The 16,481-nt window shown below is 54.9% G+C and overlaps 1 protein-coding gene across 1 annotated transcript in view; it reads left to right on the forward strand.

Annotated features, from left to right (window-relative positions):
- Positions 1-2,546: 2,546 nt before the first annotated feature.
- TNRC18 (trinucleotide repeat containing 18) overlaps positions 2,547-16,481 on the forward strand; it is a gene marked incomplete at its 3' end in the record, with an annotated part of 51,934 nt that continues 37,999 nt past the window's right edge. Inside the window, exon 1 of the mRNA XM_080617725.1 lies at positions 2,547-2,778. Within this exon, the coding sequence (XP_080473851.1) occupies positions 2,577-2,778 (202 nt within the window). The 5' untranslated portion in view covers positions 2,547-2,576. The remainder of the gene's footprint in view (positions 2,779-16,481) is intronic.

Raw genomic sequence — 16,481 nt, forward strand, 5'->3', positions numbered from 1 at the left:
AAAAAGCCGGGTTTTAATTAAATAAAGAAGCGGGCGGTGGGTTGGGAAGCTCGGGGGGGGGGGGGTGTCGTTGGGAATGATGGGGCGCTCGCCCCCCTCGCCGCACAGGGCTGCGTGGAGAAGGAAAAAACACATGAAAGAAAGAAGAAAAAGAAGGAAAGAAAAGTAAAAGTTGGGCTGGACACTGGGAAGGCAGAGCCCAGGCCGTGCCCCCCCCCCCCCCCCCTTTGGCGGGCAGCTCCGCTTCTCCCGCCCGTTTCTAACGCTAAACGCAGCTGGAAAAAGCGGAGTTTTGGTTAAATCTGAGGGGGAAGGGTGTTGTCTCCTTCCCCCACCTTCCTTTTCACCCTATTTTTACATTTTTTATGGGGCGGGGCCCGCAGGGAGGGATCAATCTCCCCCCAACCCCCCCCTCCCGCCCCTTTCGGCCTCTCCTCTTCTCCCCCTCAAAGGCCGCTTTGTCCACGGCGGGGCCGTGGGAGAGGGCCCGGCGGCGCTTCCCCCTCAGCCTCATCCCGGGGGGCCCTCACGTCCCGGCCTTGGCAAAGGGAGAAGGGGAGGGAGGGAAAGATTGATTTAAACCCCGCGGATAATAAAGGGTAGAAGGGGTCGCGTCCCCCCCCTCCTCACACCTCAGAGCGGTGCACGGGGGGGGGGGGGGAACGACCCGACCCCATCCCGCTTCCCCTTCCAACCGCCGCCAGCTCCGAGCGGGAGACTGAGGCGAAGGGAGGGAGGGAGAGGGACGGGGAGCCTGGAAACGGGCGGCGGGAGCGCCTCAGCGTGAGGGGGAGCGGGGGGCCTGGAAACCGCCGCCTGTTTACCCGCCGGTGACTGGCAGCGCGGCTGGGCAATGGCGAGGCGCAGGCGGGCGTTGGGGCCGCCCCGTTCGCGTTGAGAACAATGCGCGTTTCATGGCCGCGCCGCCCGTCCCTCCCCCCCTCGTTGGGGTTGGCGTTTCTCTCCTCCCGCGCTCTCCTGTGTTTTTTTCCCTATTTTTTTAAATTTTCCCTTTTTCCTCGTTGTTTTTTTTTTTTTTTTTTTCCCCAAGCGAGGAGGAGGAGGGGTGCGTGTGTGTGTGTGTGTGTAAGGGGGTGTGTGTGTGGTGTGGAGGCGATGCTGCCTCAGCTCGGCGGGCCCCCGCCGCTCCATGGCGCGGCCGCTGCCGCCGCGTCGCTCCCGCGTTGCCCTTGCTGAGGAGAGGAACGGAGCGGAGCCGGGCCGGGCGGCGGGCAGGGCGGCGAGCCGGCACCCCCAGCCCCGCGCCGCCGCCGCCATGCCCCGCGACCAGGCGGCCTGACCGCGCTGAGGTAGGAACCGGACCCCCCCGTCACCCTTCCCCGCCCGACACATCCCGGGGCGCCTTTTGCCCTCTTTTTGATCCATTTTCCTCTGGTTTTATCACTTACGAGCCGCGATCCCGCAGCCCCGCGGCGAGACTCGCCCCGCTGAGCCACGCAGGCAGCGTTTAATTGAATTTAAACCTATTTTTTCACCTAGACTTAAGAAAACCGCAACCTGGTGGGATTTTTCTTACTATTTTCTTTATTTCCCGTTCTGTTTTATTTAATTAACCACTTTTTTTGCTCGGCAGATCCCCCCCTTCTAGGCTCGGAGCCGGGAAGGGCGGTGGGGCCGGGGCTCTCTGAGCCCTGGAAGGGGGGGGATAGGGAGAAAACGCCACTTTATTCCCTTGAGTGTTTATCATTCCTCGCTATCCCGGTGCAAAACCCGGTGGATTGGGCGTAGGATCGTTTCATCAGGCTACAAGTACAATTAGGTCTTTATTTTTCTATGTATTTCTGTGTATTTTTTACCCTTTTGGGGTTTGTTGTTTCCGAGCGGGAAAAACGGGAGGAAAAAGAAGAAAAACCGCGAAAAATAACAAAACCCAAGCTGCCATTTGGAGCGTTGGGAATGCGGGGGGGAAAAGGGCAAGAAACGAGGCTGCGGAGCGATACCGGAGCCCCGGTCGCGATCGGGCGGCTCCCGGTGGGGCAAAGCAGCCCCAGGAGGGGAAAAATAGGGAAAAAAGGAAAATTAGGGAGTTTATCAGCGTTGTTTTAGTGTTTTTTCGGTGTTTTTCTTTATTTTAATTGTTATTTAATGTATTTTTTGGAGGAGAACGGCAAAGGCGCTTCACCGCCGCCCGGTCCCATTGGAGCCGCGGCTCTGCTGCCGCTGCTTCCCCGCGTTTGGCTTTGGCGGTGCCAAATTCCCTCCTCATCGAAAACAGGATTTTTAAACACTTTTAATTCTTTTCCCCGCCTTTCCCCACAAGTTTTTCCTCCCTTTATTTGGGTGTTCGCGCTTGGGGGTGGCCGGGAAGCAGGGCTCGGAGCAGGCCCCTCATCGCACCCTGCTTCTCTGTTGCAGGCAGCGCCGAGACCGCCGCGCCGGGGCTGGCTCCGTCTCCTTGCACCGCGCCATGGGACGCTTGGACGCCTTATTTTTGAGAACCATCTGATTTTTTGGGGGAGGAGAAGGAGGGGGGGGTGGGGGGCGGGGGGGTGGGGGGGGAAGGCGGTGGCGGGCACCGACAGCGATCCGGGAGACTCCTTGAAGCCGGCGAGTGGATGATGGATGGCCGAGATTTCGGGCCCCCCCGCTCGGTGCACGGCCCCCCTCCGCTGCTCTCCGGGCTGGCCATGGAGAGCCATCGCTTGGGAGCCACCGGCCGCTTGGCCCCCGCCGCTGGTCCTATGGCTGCCGGGCTCCCCGCTGCCCTCCAGCCCGGCAAGTTCCTCGCGTCGGGCATCAGTCTCCACTCGCACCCGGGTAAGGCTCTGCGAATCCCCCCCACCTCCGGTAGTCTTCCCGGCGCTTCCCCCCTTCCCGGTGCCTCCGCGACTTCACACTCAAAAATACAGTAATAATAGGGATTATGTGCGCTGGCAGCTTTTTCACGTGTTTTTCCCAAGGGTTTTCTGCTTTGCTTGGGTTGGATTTGGGAAAAGAAATACTAGGGGAATAAGGGGGGAAAAATAATAGTGTGTGTGTGGATAAATAACAGAGGAAAAGGGAATAAATAATAAAGGAAAAAAATAAGGAAAAGGGTAAAAAATAATAGGGGAAAATATAGGAAAAGTGGAAGAAAATCGGAGAAAGGGGAAAAAGAATAATAGGGGGGGAAAAGGAAAAAATAGGGGAAGTGAAAGAGAAAAACGAGGAATGGGGAAAAAAATTGCTCGGAGCCGATAAAACTTCCCCCTTCCAGTGCACGATTCTGTTGGCACTCGGGGAAAATCCCTACCGAGGCGGCTGCGGGTGTTTTGTGGAATAAATCCGGGGAATAAATCCTGTTTTTGGGAAAGCTGGAGAGCGGCAGCTTGAGCTGCAGTGGGGAAGGGGCTCTGGCACGGGTGAGCGAGAAAAACCCTCCTCGGGCTGGGGAAAGGGGGCAAAATGGGGCAGTTTTGGTGATTTCCCTTCTGCTGCCTATGCGGGTATCGAGGATTTTTCTTCTCTTCCATTTTTCCTTTTTTTTCCCCTTTTTTATCCTTTTTTTTTCTGAATAATTATTTTTCTTTTAAACCCGCAAACAAAACTTCTCCCTCTTCATACGTTTTCCCTTCCAGGCATTGCGCTTCATCCTCACGGAGCCCCACGTCTGCTTCTCCACTGAGTAAAAAGCAGACATTGAAACGCACGGCCTTTATTTCGTTTGCTCTTTTTTCTCCCCACTCAGCTTTTTAGTTATTTCCTTAAATGACTCCATTTTTGAGAGGGATTTTGATCTTTTTCCGCCCTTTCCCTGTTCCCTTTCCCAGCGTCTCGCAGGGTGGGATAAGGCGGGATCCTGCCGAGCTCGTCCTGGGAGGACACAAGGGATTTCTGACCGTTTGCTTTCCCTCTCTGCCTCTCTCTATTATTATTCTTTTTCCCTTTCTTTCCCCTGGGCGTGGAGAGGTGACTCGGAGTTTACTTTAGGCGTTGGGAGGGTGACAGGTTTTGCAATAATAAACCTGCTTTTCTCCCAGCCGCCCTGGCATGAATGACTTTGAAATTTGCAAACCTGATTGCCAACATCTGCACAGAAGGAAGCAGCCCGAATCGAGGCAAAGAGATTTATTAGGTTTAGACTAGGTGGCAGTGCCAATTTCCCAGGTGCTAAGGGGAGAGGTGTAAAGCGAAGGGCTCTGAAGCCAAGCACATGGACAAACACCTTTTTCCCTTCCCTTTTGTCTTTTTCTTGGTGTTTTTCCACCCTCCTTTTATTTTCATCCTGAGCATTTTCTCTCCCTCCATATTAAAGCAGAACACGATCTCTGCAAAAATCCATCTGGATACTCTGAAGCCAGACCGAGTGCGGCTTGTTTCATTTTTTTTGCTGTTAATTCTTTATTAGATGATTTTCACATTGGTTACATTATTTTTTGTTGTTATTTCTCCTCCCAAAGTTTTCTGGCGCATCCCTGAAATCCAGGCAGTCCTGGAGGGAAGCACAGAGCTCTGGCCTCCCTAAGCCGCCTGTGTGTTGCTCTCTGCCGCCGTCCGCAAGCGATCCCACTGCATTGGGATTGAGCCTTGGATTTGGGGCTCCTCACAGAGCGAAAAGGGGGTCTGTGATCCCTCTTTTTTTACTTTTTCATGTGGATTTAGTATTTTATTGCCCTTTTCCTTGCCTTTTGAAAATCCCCTGCACCACCACAGTGCCCGGCTCTCCCTGTGCGCTCCCCGGCATGATCGCTTCGGCACAGCCATTCCCAACCAGCCTAAACATTCCCAACCACCCTAAACAGCATTAAAAAGCTCCATACAATTAACAGTCGAAACTTCCATGACACAGTGATGGGATAGGCAGGGATTTATTTTCTTTTCCTATTTATTTTCTTTCCTTTACGGCTTTAACAATATCGTTTGAAATGATGATTGCTTCCTGCTTCAGAGGGCCCCTTTGTAGCTTTGTGTTTGCAGTGTTGATGTTGGTGTGTGCTTTTTTGTTGGGGCTTCTTTTTGTTGTTTTTTTCTCATTTTGCTTTGGTTTTAAGAAGGGTTTGGAAGGGTGGAAAGCAGAGGCTTGTGCAAGGGGTTAAGAAAAGTGGGCAGGAGGCAAAGCCTTTAAATAGAGCCAGTTCAAGCCGATCTTTAAATACTGCCGGGCTGAAGAAAGAGATTGTTGACTCCATCCCAGCGTCCTCCTAAAATAAATACATCCCTGTAAAAATAGCACGATTGGCCATAGTTGAGAATCCAGATTGGAGAATCCGGTTATTGCCAGCATCAGCTCCTTGTTTTTCCTGTACCCTCGGCTTGTTCGGCACTCCGGGCTCAGCCCCAGTGCCAAAATACAGGACCAGGGCCATGTTCAGTGACCCTGGAGCCTCAGCTCTTCTCTGGGGGGGTTTCTATTCCATGGCAGCATTCCGGACGCTGTGTAGTCCATGGGGATGGGGACAGAAGCCCCTTTGTTGGAAGCGTATGGAGGGAGGAGTGAGCTGGAGCCTGGGGCGGGAGGCGAGCCAGCCCTGGGCGATGGGGCTGCTGTCCCATGTCTTCGTCCCCAAGGAGGGCAGGGGGACTGTGGGGGCCAGGGAGCAGCGTGGTGCTCCCAACAGCTTTCTGCCGAGGGCTGTGGGAGGAAGGTGACTGTTTGCAATGGAATTTCATCCCTGGCAGCCGAGCTTGCTGGGAAGAGCTTGCACAAAAAGAGGCTGCAATCGGCGGAGTTGGGCGGTTGAGTCTGTTAAAGCGGTAGCTTGCTCTACTCTGCAGGTCAGAATATGAGGTTGATGGTTGTGCTCCTGCCCTATGCCACAGGCTTGGGGACCAAGCGAGTGCACTCATCTCCATGCCGTGTTGTTGTGTTTTGGGGGAGGTGGAAAAGGCTCCCTTGGGCTCAATAGCAAAGGGGTGCTCTGGGACTGTGTCCTTGTCCCATCCACATGCAGAAATACCTCTGGGTTTAAAAGGATAACAATAAACCCCTGCTTTTTGCCATGTACTGAGGTATCCTTTCTTGAGTGGAATGCATATGGGGGGGCTACCAGAACAAATCTGTGCTTGTATAAAAGGATGCCTGGCTTCTCCCATGAAAATACACTTCAGAAATGCTTTCTAGTGCCTGGGAAAAGGGACACAGCTTCTTGAGCAGAGCTGACTTTGTGTTAAATCCAGAGCTGTGAAGCGATCAGGCGGAGGAGAGATTTCTAGTGTGCTTGCTTTCCTGCTTCCACATTAGCATGTGCATTCAAATGCAGGGATTTAAGGTGGATTGGAGACCATCCCTGCTTCTAGGCTTGCTGTGCCGGGGGAGAAGTTTTCCAGACGGCTGGGCCAGGTATATAGGGGTATAAATAAATATATAAACCCCCCTCTCCTCCCAGGATAGCTTTGCTGTGCCAGCAAAATCCCACTGTAGCCATCCTTATAATGGCAAAATTGTGCTTCTGCTGAGCCCGCAGATTCTGCAGCGGAGGTTTTGCCGTCGGCAGTGCCAGCAGAAGCACAATTTGCTCATCTCATCTGGATCCATGCTAAAATCACTTTGTTGATAGGAGACACCGGGATACCATGGATGCAGTGCTGGACTGTGCTGTGTCCCGCTCCTCCCCTGGGAGGATTTGAGCTCCCGGACCGGCGGTGGTGGGAGTTTTGGCTGTGGTTTGCTGCCGGCTCTTCTTGGTCACGTTTTGATGCTTCAAGGAAAATACCATCGGTGTTTAATGGCCCTTGAAATCGCGGTTTCGCCCTCCCTGCCCGCCCAGGGGGTGGTGCGAGGGGCTGAGTGCGGGGGGCTCCATGGGGCAAGGGATCCGGCAGGAATGTGGGCGGCTGGAGACCTGCTCGGGGAGATGTTTTCCCTCCCTTGGGGCCCTGGTGAAATCAGATGCTTCTTAATACATGTTTTCAGGCAGAGCAGCCACTGTGCTTGTCCCGGTAGGGCTTGAGGAGGTGATGCTGGGCTGTGTTGGGTAGGGAGGTTGTGCTTGGACCCGTTGCAGTCTCTCATTTCCACCCGGTATTCCTGCCCTTTGGCTGTTAAGTGATGCCCCTGCAGTTCCCTTGGGCTTGTGGCCAACTCGTAGCCTGTGAGCAAGGCAGGAGCAGTGTCTGGTTTTGCACTGGGAATGAAATATTGGGGGAAAAAGGGATATCTGCATTTTTGGGAGTCTCCCGTTGCGCATTCTCGGCATGCTGGGGATGTGTTTTTCTCATGTCCCAGTGGTTGGGTGGGTTGGTTGCCTCTCAGGAGGCATAGGAAGGACTGTCCACCCTGTCCTCCAACCCCTCTGAAGTTCTCATCTCAAGCGGTGGTCATTGGTGGTAAAGCCATTAGGTTTGGACCATGGACAAGAGCCCAAGGGCCATGGGGTGACGTAAACTTGCTCGGAGCAAGGTCCTTCAGGATCCTCCACTCTGTTAGGGCTTCTGATACGTTCTCCAGCTGAACGGGCAGGAGATACATACTAGTGGGAAAGATGTTCTTCATTAGCATGGTTTCTAGCAGCCCATCTCCTGCCCCGAACCAGCCTTGCCCCTGCCCATCACTGAGTCTCCTTGTTGGGGTTGTACAACCACCGGTCCCAGCCCTGACTGGTGATGTGCCAGTGAAAATCTGATCCTGAGGATGAGCCGGGGCTAGAAATCCTAGCTGGGGGGTGGCGTGGGGCACCAGGCAGGTCCCGGCACTGGGGACAGGCTCCTGCTGTTTCCCAACACTGCAGCTGTTGGAGAAATGGAAATCGCCAGGAATTAATCTCGCTGCAGACGTGGTTAACAGAGCAAGGCTTTCGTAAGGGAAATTTTAGCTCTCCTTGCTAGGATAACCCAGGCTAGAGGTGAAATTAGTTTATAATTACATAGTAAATAACCCCCCCGTCTTGTCATTTCACCATCTCGCGATGAATATGGAAATGAACATTGTTGAAGGGGAATTAATGCCGTCGTGGCAGCCTTCCAGGTGAGCGCCTTGCGGTCCGGCCGCGGCTGCGCCCGGTGTCGGATCACCTCCTTCAGCTGGGGTTAGCACCCGGCGAGTTGAAACAAGGCCCCTGTGTGTTTTCGGCGTGTACTCAACTGGTCCAGTTTAAAGCTCGGGGCGGGAGGTGGTGCGGGGAATCGGGGCCAAGCTGGCATGTGCTGACATGAAAGCTGCCTTGCCGGGACGAGGAGATGTCGGTCTGGGTTAGGTAACGCGATCCAGCATCGCCCCGCTCGAGGTGCTGAGGACAAGGGAGTGCTTTGTTCTGCCTTGCTGCTGAAACGGAGAGCGCGGGGTGCCCTCAGCGACCCGAAAATGCAGGCGGGTTGGGGAAGGTGCGGAGATGAGGGCAGCTCCCTGCTTGCGGGGCCGGGGAGAGAGCTGCGGCAGCCCCTCGCTGGCTCCTCCAGCTGGGAATGGGCTTTAAAAAGCCAGCTTTGGGAGGAGAACGCTCCAGTGGCCAGGAGGATTTGGGGGGTTTCCTTCTCCCCATGTTTCCTCCCAGGCTCATGTTTCTGGCTGGCTTTGCTCCAGGATGGCACATCTGGATGTGCGCAGGCATCGTGGTGGGGAAAAACACTTTATTTGCTTATTGTTTGCTATTCTCCAGCTCTTAAACACCAAGGCGATGGCAACAACACAAGCCCCTTATCCCCATGGCTGGAGCACGGTGTGGCAGGAGCCCTGCCGCACGCAGAGGAGTCGGGTTCTCTCTCCACCCTGCAAGCATCAGCTCTTGAGTGCACGATGCGCTCCGGTTTTCCTCTCCAGCTGTTGTCACCAACGGTTATGGGAAGTGAAAGGTAGTTGAGAGAGTTTGGTATCTCTAAATCAGGGAGGTGATGGGCAGAAAGGAGGGGGTGAGGAAGGGCTTGGTGCGGCTTGAAGCTGGGTTTTGTTTAAATCCGGTGAGACTTGAAATAGGGGCAAAAGGACTGAAGTGACCTTGGGAGTAAATTTTATTGCCGGCGTAGCAGTGGTCAAAGAGCCATTTTGAGGGAGCTGGATGCAGGCAGGCAAAGCTGAACATGGTGGGCTCGGAGCAAGGGAAGGAGCAGTGTGCTGTGTTTGGGAGAGAAAGTGCCTTTTTAGGGGAATAACAGAGATTTGAAGGCGTTCAGCCCTTTCTCTACATCTGTATCCCCAGCAACTTCTGCAAAGGTTGCTCTTGCTTCTGCCACCATCCATCCATCTTACCCTGCTGCGTTCCTGCGAGCAAAGAGCCCTTTTTATGTTACACGGTTAGATGGATTGCTTGGGCTTCCCTTTCTGCCCCCAATCCCTTCTCAGCAGAATTCCCTGTGGCTTCAATGTGCTTTTAATACATTTGGTTTAATTGCTTTTAATTAAACCAAAAATAAAACTAATAATTGGGATGGCCGGCGTGCTTGGGAAGGGAGGGTTTTGAAGGGATTCTTCGCCGCTTGCAGGCAGTGCCGGTGGTGGGGTGGGAATGGAATAGCCCCGTGTTATCCCTACGCGGTATGTGTGATTCTGGGGTTCTGTGTCCTGATGTGCTGGGTGGGGAGCACCCCATATGCTGTGTCACGCAAGCCAAGTGGGTAATATTCCAGCTAGGAAAGATCCGGGCAGGTGTGTGAAGATGGGTGCCGGTGAGAGCCTAGCACACCTTTCCTGGCTCAGCTCTGCCAGAGTTTCCCTTTGCAATCCCGGTGCTGCAGCTGGGCTTTCTCCCTGATGAGATTTGTGGCACAAAGCAGTGATTCTTCTGCTGCTTTTAATGGATGTTTGGGGTTTGTGTGGGATTGGGAATTCCTGCTTCCATCAGATGAGCCCTCTCTGTGACTGTTTTATAGACAGATCTTGCTTTGCTTGGTTTCAGGGCTAACATTCATATTGCCACAAGTGCTTTAGGCTTCCCCCTTTGCCTTCCCTCCTTCCCAGCCCTATCCATGACGAATTTGATCTTCTCTCCTGCTTTGAATCTCCCCATCAACCGAGGCTGCTTCCATCTTGCAGAGCACATGAAAGCTCAGTGGCCTTCCTTGGCCGGGCTGAACACAGTTGGGAGGAAGGAGAAACCCGAATTCATTCTTGGGATTGCTCTTGAGATGTTTTTTGGTCTCCCTGGTTGAGATGTGCAAACACTTATGTGTGTGTATATATAGGGCATCCCTCCAGTGCTTCACCTGACGGAGGGCTGGCTGTCGCTGCCGGGTGGCATCGGAACCAGCTTGGCAGTTTGTCAGGAGCCCAAAGACTGTGCTTTGGTTTGAATATGGATTTGCATCATTCATTGGAAATTAAACCTCACTGCCATAATATTTGCCTCTGTGTTTGTCTCCTGTTACCATTGAGGAGGTGCTGGTGCGGGGCTTTTGCTGGCTGCAGAGACCCTTCTGCTTTATGTTTCAGAGCTTCTTCAGCGCAGAAAAGATGGCATAGGCTGATGTTTAGGGAGATGTGGGCATGCAGGAGCTGAATGTGGGGTCAGGAGGAGAGCCTGAGCACAGGGTGAGCTTTAGTGCCTGGTTTCCTAAGGAAAAGAAGCTTACGGGAATGTGCTCCAGCTGTGGATCTCCTCACACCCCTTGATGCCCGTGCCTGTCGCTGAGTTTCTCCAGGGTGGTTTGATCTCTGCAGAGGCCGTGGAGGCTCTGGGAGAGGGATGGATGCGTTCACCCCTGTGGCACACAGAGCAGCACATGTGGTGCTCTTACCCTGTCCTGGCCTTGCTGCATCCAAGTGGGACTTGTGATTCTGGAGCCATTTGAACATGGTTGGGTCGTCAGTGATGTCCTTGCTCCAGCCCTGAGGTGTTTCTTGGAGCCAGTCCCCTCTTGCTGCCAGGACCCCCGTGTCATGCAGGCTGTTCGCTGAGCATCGTGTTGGCGTTCAGGTCTGATCGCGGCGCTGTGCCACTCTGTGCCTCGGTTTCCCTTTGCAGTGCCACCTCCCTTCGCAAGGCAAACCCCGAGAGGCGCTGAGCCGCGGCAGCCGCTTTGCAAACAAGAAGGTCTAAAATAAGCAGTGACAGAGGCCGCGTCTCCCAGGGCTTTGAGTCATCCCAGCTCGTGCTGACTGCACCCAGCAGGGGCCCGCGAGGCAAAATAAACCCGCATCCTGCTGCCACCTCCCCGCCAGATGTTACTGCTGGGGTGGCTGGTTGCGTTTTGGTGGGAGACCTACCAGGAGAGCAGATGGAGCTGCTATGGGGAAATGGCATGTCTCTGATGGAACTGGTGAAACCATGTTGAAACCGGTGGCTTGGGGCAGTCCCTACGATTGGAGACTTCCCGTTGTATTTGTGGAGGAAAGGGGTGAGATGAGCAGCCCTGGTCTGGCATAGTGTGGGTTTGGGTTTGCAGAATGGGGGCTTAGGCATGGGGGGGACCATCCTCTCTGCAGCCCCTCCTCTGTGCTGGACAGGAGGCCAGGTTGGGATGAACCTCGGGGTGATCCTATGGTGGCCCTCAGTGCACACGGAAGGAAGGTGACCAGGGCAGCGGTGATGGGAAGCCAAGGGGAGCATTGTGCTGGTGGCATTTACCTTGTGGTGGGCGCCGTGCGTTCATCTGCAGTGCTGGCTGCTGCCCATCACCCCGCAGTGTTTAATTTCTCAATGGGAGGCCAGGGAGATAATGCTGCACGGTCCCATTTAACCTGCTGGTGACCTGGTCTTAAGTCATTGTGGCTGAAAATAGACCATGTTCCCTCCAGGGCACGGCTAATGGTGCTGGGAAAGCTGGGATCTCTCTTTGAAGGCTGATTTAATTGCTGCTGGCAGGCACTCAGTGCAGGTGATGTGGGGACCAGCACCAGTGCCATCCCACAATAACCTCCCCCACCGAGCGCCTGTAGCTCTCCCGGCTCTGGCAGTGAAGGGTAACGAGCTCTATTCCTTAACGAAGGCACGGGACAGCAGCTCTGAGCCGATGCGTGGCTGGTGCTGGGTTAATTGCACAGACTTTGCCTGCAGGGAGCAGGGGCTTGCTTGTTTGCATCCCATCTTGTGCACAGAGTTGGGGTGATTTAAAGGACTAATAAATAGGGTGGATTCAGTTTCTGGGCTTAGTTAAAATGGGGAGCAACCACATCAAAAGTGGGTGCCCAGAGCCTGGAGCAGAATCAGCCCTAATAGAGCCCCTGTGCTGGCCACTGATGGCTGGAGGGTCTCCATCATGAAGAAGGATGGAACAGAGCAGAAGCATTTTGGTGCTGTCGTAGAAAATGAGGAGAGGAAGGAGACTGCAGTCTAGCAGCCAGGTTCTGCCATTCCTGAGGATTCTGCTAATCATTTTGAGAGTGAAAATTACTCTTTCCTAATTTCCATACAGCATCTTAGTGAATGTGGAGCTGAAGAACCCACTGAGTTACTCCGTGCTATTCCAGGAAAGCTCTGTGGTTGTGTAGTGAGAGCCTGGAGGGTTTGGTGAACCCCCATTGGGGTGTCAGGTTTAATTATACCGATGGAAAGGGAGAGACATCCAATGTGGTGGGGGATTTCAGGCTGGGGACACAGAGGAGGAGCAGCTGGTGGTGACCCAGGAGTGTTGACACTGGTTTGAGTGTTTGTGTGTCAGGATTAATGTGGGACTGGGTCGGTGCTTCCCAGACTCTGTGTTCCAGGCTGTGCATCACGCCAAGGGGATGGTTTCCAGCCTGACCTCTCCAGGAGGAAAAGCCACCTTTTCTCTACCACAGGGATTTGTGTCCCCACCAGGGTGGCTTCTTTCTGCACCCTGTGAAGACCCTGTCAGCAAGGAACTGGTGGGTGACCTTGCGGGAGATCTAAGAGCATCTCATTGTCCTCCTCCTGTGGCCCCAATCCCGGAACCACTGGTCCACCTCAGGTTGCATTTGCTTTGGTGCACGATGGAAGCTGAGTCTGCACGACACGGGGGGCAGAGCCAGGGGGTAAGCACTGATCCCTTACAGCCACTTCTTCCTGTGTTCTCCTCCTCCGTCATCTCCAGCCCATTGGGGCTGTTCCAGCTCGCGGGTGAAGAGGAGGTGAGCAGTAGTGCTCAGCCTGATATTTATTTCTATGGAAGCAGGGAACCCTCCATGCCCTGCGCACGTATCCTGCCCTTTGGTGCGCACAGCAGTAAAATCATAGCACGGGGTAATAGTGGCTGCTGGAGGGCTCGTCGGAACCCCGGCGTTCCTGCGCTGACGCAGCCTGCAAGACATAGTAAATATTGAGCAAGAGGCACTTAAAAATAAAGCAGCCTGGACACAGATTCCCTCGTGGAATGAAATGAAATTAAAAGAAACAATAGAGAGCTGCGCCGAGCTGGGGGAAGGAACTCGCCTTGGCTTTTAAAGGCAGTGATTTCTGCAGCTGAAGGAAAGCGCCGTGACGCTGTTTGAGCCGGCAAAGGCCGAGAACGCAGACCCCCCGCTGGAAGATGCTGTCTCTGAGCTCACCGGGGCCCTTAGAAGATTAAACGTGGAGTTAAATTGATCTGGCTGTTGTGGATCTGGGGGATGAGATTGGAGGCCCTTCAGGGGACATGGAGAATCGAGGCTGTAAATTAAAGCTTTGAAGCAACTGCCAGTCCCGTAGCACAGGCTGTAAATACAACCGGGTCGGGTTTTGGGGCGGAGGGTTGTGATGGCTTCGAGGACAGGGATGGGGCCCAGCTGCTGCTGTGGTCCAGGAGCATCTGATCCAGGGCTTTGGTTTCAGCCCAGCATGTTCAGGGACTTGTATTGCTGGTGTCTCGTGCATGGCACTGAGTCAAGGCGGCTCCGGTGCCTCGGGTGTCACTGGAGCTGCCCTGGCAGACAAGGGGAGGAGGCGGCAAAGATTTACCCTGTCAGCACTCCTGGCTCTCAGCTGTTTGCAGCCATAGATGTGTGCATGAGAAATAGCTGTGGCCGTGCTGCGTGCCCCTGTGTTGTGGGGCAGAGATGTGCTGGAGGGGAGGCCCTGAAAGGGTTTCCAGCGGGAAACTGGAGGATCAGGGATGCATTGGTGATGGGATGATTCTGGTGGTGGTGGGAGGGGGCTGGCGGCCAGCGGGTACTCGCTGTGCTTGGACTTCTCTCAGTTCCCCTCCCTCCCTCCCTCCCTGCAGGGATTCATGAGGACATAAACGTTTATCCAGCTGTTTGTGGCATGGACTGGTGTCCCAGTTGGCTGCCTGTGAGGCGCTGCGAGCTGGGCTGGGGAAGAGGTGACTGTGCTCTCAGCCAAGAGAGCTCCTGCTCTGTGCTAGAGCCCAGCAGCCAGATGAGACCCCGGCTGCAACGGGGATGCAGAGTTGAAAACAACCCATGGCAATAAACCCCCCAAAGCCTTGCTGCTGTGTTTTCCAGCCCCTCGAGGACCAGGCTTTTTGGCTCAGGCTCCTCTGTGGCCCCATGCGTAGCGCTGCCTGGTGCCAGCCTGCTTCCTGGCTGTGTGTCCATCACAGCCCGGGGATGATGGGGCAAGATGCTGGCAGTTGGAAGTATTTCACCAGTGGCAAAACCCATAACAGGCAGATGGGGCTGGTGGGGAGTTACTTCACTTCTGCCAGGGTCTTCTGGTGGCAGGGCTGTGGCTTCTCTGGCACAGATGGCTTGTGCCTGGGGCTCAGCTTCAGTTCTTCACAGCCAGCATTGCACGTGGCCACCTTCTTGCCACCAGTGTCATCACAGTGCTGTGTCCTGTTGCGTGATTCCCTTTGGGGTGACAGCAGGGACCAGAAAGCCATTCCAGGGTGTGAGTGGAGGCTTTGCGGATGCTTCATCTCCTTGGTGTATCGGTGCTCATGGCTGGTTTGGAGAAAGCAGACCTGGATTGTGAGGGTGAATTCCCCATTTGGTGGTCTCTCTGTTGCTCCTGCTTGCTGTTCTTCACCCTTGATGGGTGCCCAAGTGAGTCATCCCCTCTGTACAAGGTCTGCAGCCAGCATGGGGGGCAACGTGGGGATGCTCTGAAGGTGCCACCCTTGTGCTGGTGCACACACGTCCCACATCGTGCATGGCTCATTGGCCTGAGCAGTGTCTTCAGAGAAGATGGTGTTGAGCTCTAATGTGTCCCCTCCAGTATGTCCCCTTCCTCCCTGTCTCTTTCCCAAGCCAGGCTTGGGTGCGATGGAGAGAGCCCCCAGGTGCCTGGCAGCATGCAGTGACTGCTGCAGCCATGTCTGCCTGCCTTTGCCACCTCTGTATCCTGGTGGCTCCCTCCTCCCGGGGAGCTTTGGGTAACCCTGAGCGGGCTGAGCACGTGGGGCCGTTTCCCTCCCGCTTCCCCCGGCGCGACCTGTGGCCTCCAGACGTTTGGTGTGTGGTTTGTGTGGTTGCCGCTATCTCATCTCCCCATCAGTCACATCCCCTCTCGGGGGTGAGTCACCTCTCCCCCACTCCTGGTGCCGGTTTTGGAGAGCTGAGCAAAGATGAAGGGGATGTTTTCAACTGGGCTGACACATCTGCACCCGCCAAGTTCCTCTAATAACAGCCCTTAGTGATTTATGTCTCAGTTGTGCAAAGCAGGTACGTTTGGAGCTGGGAAGGAAGGGGATGGGTGTGCATCCTCCCCACTCTGTGCTCATCCACTGCACCCACTGGAGCATCACAGGGGGAGCTGGGCAGGGATGTGCATATGGGCTGCCGGCTGGGTTAAGGTGACTTGAGGGATGATCTCTGTGCTCCTTAAACCCTTTGAGCTGGGCTGCTTCGGGGACTGTAGCGATAGGACAAGGGATGATGGGTTCAAACTCAAACAGGGGCAGTTCGGGTTGGATACAAGGAAGAGGTTCTTGACTGTGAGGGTGGTGAAGCCGTGCCACAGGTTGCCCAAAGAAGTGGTGAATGCTCCATCCTTGGCAGTGTCCAAGGCTAGGTTGGACAGAGCCTTGGCTGACATGGTTTAGTGTGAGGTGTCCTTGCCCATGGCAGGGGGCTGGAACTGGATGATCTTCAGGTCCTTTCCAAGCCAAACCAGTCTATAATTCTCTGTGTGCCCGTGCTCACAAAGCACTCGCGTGAGATTCGTGTTGGTGGTGCCTTTCCCAGGTGACCAGAGGCCGTGCTGATGGGCACATGCCTTTGGCACAGTGTGACTTGGCAAGAGAGGGGAGCACAGCCAGTGTGGGGCTGGCAGCGCTGCCAGCTCACCCCTCCCTGCCTGCACCACTGTGCCAGCCCGCCTCTGGGCGCGCAGTCGGCCGGAGGAGCGTGGCTCAGCCTGCCGGGACCTGTTGGCGTGTCCCTAGGCGAAGCGGATCCTGCGCTGGTTCAGCAAACGCTCTGGCCCCGGGCACACGGAGATGGTTGTGGTTTCCCCCCTTTCCCCTCCCTTTCTGCTGGCAGAGGCCCATGGTTGGGGTGAGCTGTGCGTTGCTCACTGCGGTAGAGTTTCTCCCCTTGGCATCGCTTTCTGGCACGGAGATCCAAGGAGGGAGCGACTTGCCCACGGCTGCCTCCTGCAAATGCAGCTACTTAGAGCATGGAGAACAGCTTCACCTCCAGGTCCTGCCCGGGGGAGCAGGGCAGCAAGTTTTGGGCTGTGTGTGAGTCTAATGCCAACTTATCAGCATCGCTGCTGCAGGGCTGTATGCAGGAAGGGATGCTCTGGTAGTGCTTGAAGGCTGGATTTGCATTG

Source organism: Psittacula echo (genome assembly GCF_963264785.1).
Source record: "Psittacula echo genome assembly, chromosome: 5".
NCBI classification, from domain to species: Eukaryota; Metazoa; Chordata; class Aves; order Psittaciformes; family Psittacidae; genus Psittacula; species Psittacula echo.